This window comes from Triticum aestivum, chromosome 1A (assembly GCF_018294505.1).
Source record: "Triticum aestivum cultivar Chinese Spring chromosome 1A, IWGSC CS RefSeq v2.1, whole genome shotgun sequence".
NCBI lineage: Eukaryota > Viridiplantae > Streptophyta > Magnoliopsida > Poales > Poaceae > Triticum > Triticum aestivum.
In genome coordinates, this window is record NC_057794.1 from 453825011 (window position 1) to 453828688 (window position 3678).

Below are 3678 nucleotides of genomic sequence, written 5' to 3' on the forward strand. Positions count from 1 at the left end.
CACAAGAAGCGTGCATTGCCCCCGCAAAAAAGAGAGAAAAGAAGCGTGCATTGCCCCCTTGCCGACAGGTGCAGCTGCATGTCTACTTAAAACGCAGGAGCATTGCACGTTTATGCAGCCGAGAGCATGAGATGATGACACGGCGACGCGCACGATACCACCACCCTGACCACCACCACCACGCCACGTACGTCCTTTTCTCCCTGAGAACATGCACGGCACAACCACATCTCTTCTCAAGTGAAAGTTGCATGGTGGATCGAGTGGTTGAGTTAATCTGGCCGGCATGGGGAGTGAAAGAGAGAGGACATGAGATGAGGATCGACCGAGATCACAGGCGGGCGGTGTCGTGGTCCAGCACCCAACAACACCTGCCACCAACCACGATCAAAATCACTAGTCGATTACATTACATTACTCCAGCGAGCAGAACGGGTGAAAGAACCAACGGAGGGAGGGAGGGAGGAGGGAGGAGGGAGGCGTCGCCCAACAACCTCCTCCCCCTCCTCCGTCCAGACAATCATCGCCGCTGGCTGGGGGCCCATGAGCCTGAAAAATCGCAATTAGCTAGCTTTTGCGATTGGCTTAGTCGACCACAAACCTACACCTACTGCAGCACTGCTCGTCCGAAGCAAAAAGGGTCACTGTCGGGGCGAAAGCTAATTGCAAGTTGTGAAGTGCGATTTGGACAATGGCGGTCACGTGGGAAAAGCTTGCTTTCACAGGTCAGTGCTCTGGCCACTCGTGCCACTCATCACCCTTGTACGCAAATCTCGGTGTCACTGGATGGAAAGGCAGGGCAGGGCCGGGCCGTCCATGCCATCTTCTACCATGGTCTTCCCTTTGGTTCAGAGTTCAGAATCAGACGCAACAGATATTCAAAATTTCAGATACCATGGTGTCATTCTTACATCAACCTGAATCGACGTAACTAAACCCGGACGGTTCTGTCTGGCCACAGGCTGCAGATATCCAGAATCAGAGGCTCGGTCCATCCGTCACCTACGTGTGCTAAGCTATGCATTGGGTGTCCCGTCGTCGCAAGCAAGCTCGCTCGCATGGTGTGTCACCTCACCAATCAGGAGAGTGGAGAGCGACGCGAAGACTATACAAAGAAGGATGGATAGATGCTGGTCTGGGGAGAAGCGACTCCACACCAGCCCCCGTTGAGAGTCGAGAGAGTTCCACCGCTCCCGGCCCGATCCCTTATCTTCTCCGACGGCCTCGCCGGCCGGAGCGGAGACGGGAGAGGTGCATGGCGTTGTCCTATGTATATAGAATCTAGGTATAGGTTGAGGTCGAGTAGTGCCCATGTGGCGTATGGCTGTATGCCGATGTGGAGAGCGCCGCCGCCGCGTACGAGCAGCGGCTGGTGGCTCACGGTGGCTGCGTCTCAGGCAAGGCTGGCTGGCGGCCAGTCGCTGCCGAGGGGCGTGCTGCTGGCTCATCCACCAATAAGCTCGTCTGGTCCCCTGTTCTGGAGGCTCTCCGCTACTTCTCTAGCTCGTGGCGTCGCCGTGGTGGTGAAGACGAAGAGTAGAAGAGATGGAGAACCAGATCGGGTCAGTGCTCTTATCCGGTGGCTGTTTGGGAGTGGCCTTGGCGCCAGCTACGGCGTTCGGCGGCCGGCCGGCTCCATCACGTCATCGTACATGCTGGCCGAAGGGCGGCCTTTCTACTTCTTCCTCCCGGCCAAGATGCCTAAAGGGAGGCAGCTCATCTTCTGCACGGAGTCTATGGCGTGGTGCCATGGAAGCTTAGTTGTCCCAAGTGGCAATGTCCCCGGCGACGGCGAAGTTACGGCCGTGCAGAAGATGTCAAGGACCCGATTGCTTTTCTTATCTGGTTGTTGGGGTCCTCTTTGTAAAAGACAGGGACCAGTGTGTTATTTGCAGTTAGTTCTGGGTCCGTCTGTAAAATGCTGTGTACTTCATGTTCAGTGTTAATGCAGCATCAGGGTCCTTCTGGACCCGTCTTTTGTTCAAAAAAAAAAAGAAGGATGGATAGGGGAGATGCACAGGGATGACAAGTCGTAGAGGCAACCAAGCCAACCAGGTGGCGGACGTGGGCGGTGGCACGGCGCGGGTAGACCACCGGCAGCGCACCCGAAAAACATGGACCCCAGACCGAGCCGCGAGTCGGCTTGCCGCGTTCACATTGCGATTTCGATTCGGATTCGGCGCCCGACTAGCTAGCTAGCTAGCTGACCGGGTCCAGGAAGAGGCCACGCGGCAGCCTCCGCTGCGCCTGGCTACAGGCTACTACTAGTAGTACGGTCCTGCTGCACGGCACGCACGCCTCAGCGCTTGCAAGGGATCTAAACTTGTCAATTAAAAAATAACTAGAAGAACGCTCGTGCGTTGCAACGGGGCCACATTAAAGTTAAGAGTTCAATATTAATCATGTTAATAATACATTTAATATTCTCATACATATCAAGTGACACTGGCGACCTTTTCTGTCAATTTAGTAACGGGCTCAGTTGCAACGGGCTCTTTATACATATCAGACAACTCGGTACTACTTAAACTACAACTATGGCTACCAATATTTTTTTGTCAATTTAGCTCAGCAATAGTGCCTGGCTTAATAGACTGCTTTGCATTCACCCCCTCAGAAGACAGAGAGCAAACTAGCAAGCACGCACGCGTCCAACCCCGCCGCTGCATGCGCTGGCAGAAGGTGAGGCAGCAAGGGAGACTGCACATTGAAGCTGTCCATGCAAGGCTGGAGGTGCTGGGCCGGCGACGGCGGTGTCGGGACGGCGCTTGATTCGTTCCCGGTGGCGTGGAGCTTGGGGCGGCAACGCGGCGATAGCTAGTGCTCGGGGATGGGGGTTTGGGGCGGGGGCAGTCGACCCGATGGCTGGCGAAGTTAACGGGCTCGGGCGGCTGGAAATTCGGCGGGTGGCGGCGGCACAGCGCGAGGATGGGACAGGCGGAAAACCTAGCGGGCGTTCAACTACCAATACCCACGCCTTCTTTTAGGGGAATTGCTTGTGAAAATAACGTGCGACGACGACTTAGCGAGCGGATCCCCTTAAAAAAGACATAGCGAGCAGATTCCCTTAAAACTGGTAGGAATGGATACGATTGATGACGTTGATAAATAGTGGTGAATGTTGACCTAATTTACTATCATCATGCATGGAAATGAATCATCAAGAAAAAAAATATTTCCTATTAATACACTCATAGGAAGCTTCCTAATCTCTGCTACCAAACAGTTTCTGCCCAAACAAGGAAGGAAAGTTATGGACGTGATTCGAAAGGAAACAAACGTTATGAAGATTAATTAATTTAGATTTGATGTTTAGAGATTGATTGTGATTGATTCTTTTACATAAAAACATTACTAAATAATTTGCGTCGGTATGGAAAGTTCTGATCCGTTCAGTTTTTTTCGTTGTGTGAGAGGGTGAAGTAAAAATAAACCGATGAAATGGGGAAGGCGATGAAAAAAATCTACGACGGTTAACCTACGAAAAAAACCCGGACGAAAGTGATGGGACGAAAAAAAACCTGGAAGCGAGACTACCAACTGCTCCATTAGGAGTAGAGATAATTGCCCGGTTGATCGATGAATAACCGAACGAAACCACTGAAGCATGAACCCCGCACGACCATACAAACAAACATCCATAAGCTTCTAATGGCATCTCTAGCGTTGACCCGCAAA

The 3678-nt window shown here is 52.6% G+C and overlaps 1 protein-coding gene across 1 annotated transcript; it reads left to right on the plus strand.

Annotated features, from left to right (window-relative positions):
* The first annotated feature begins 1057 nt into the window (after positions 1-1057).
* Positions 1058-2001, plus strand: LOC123055776 (uncharacterized). The gene has a single exon (XM_044479641.1). The coding sequence runs from the start codon at positions 1128-1130 to the stop codon at positions 1944-1946; it is 819 nt and encodes a 272-aa protein (XP_044335576.1). The 5' UTR covers positions 1058-1127; the 3' UTR covers positions 1947-2001.
* The last annotated feature ends 1677 nt before the right edge of the window (positions 2002-3678 follow it).

What these genes read in the sequence shown, in the direction of transcription:
- LOC123055776 (XM_044479641.1), top strand. Translation starts at nt 1,128, where the DNA reads ATGCTGGTCTGGGGAGAAGCGACTCCACACCAGCCCCCGTTGAGAGTC.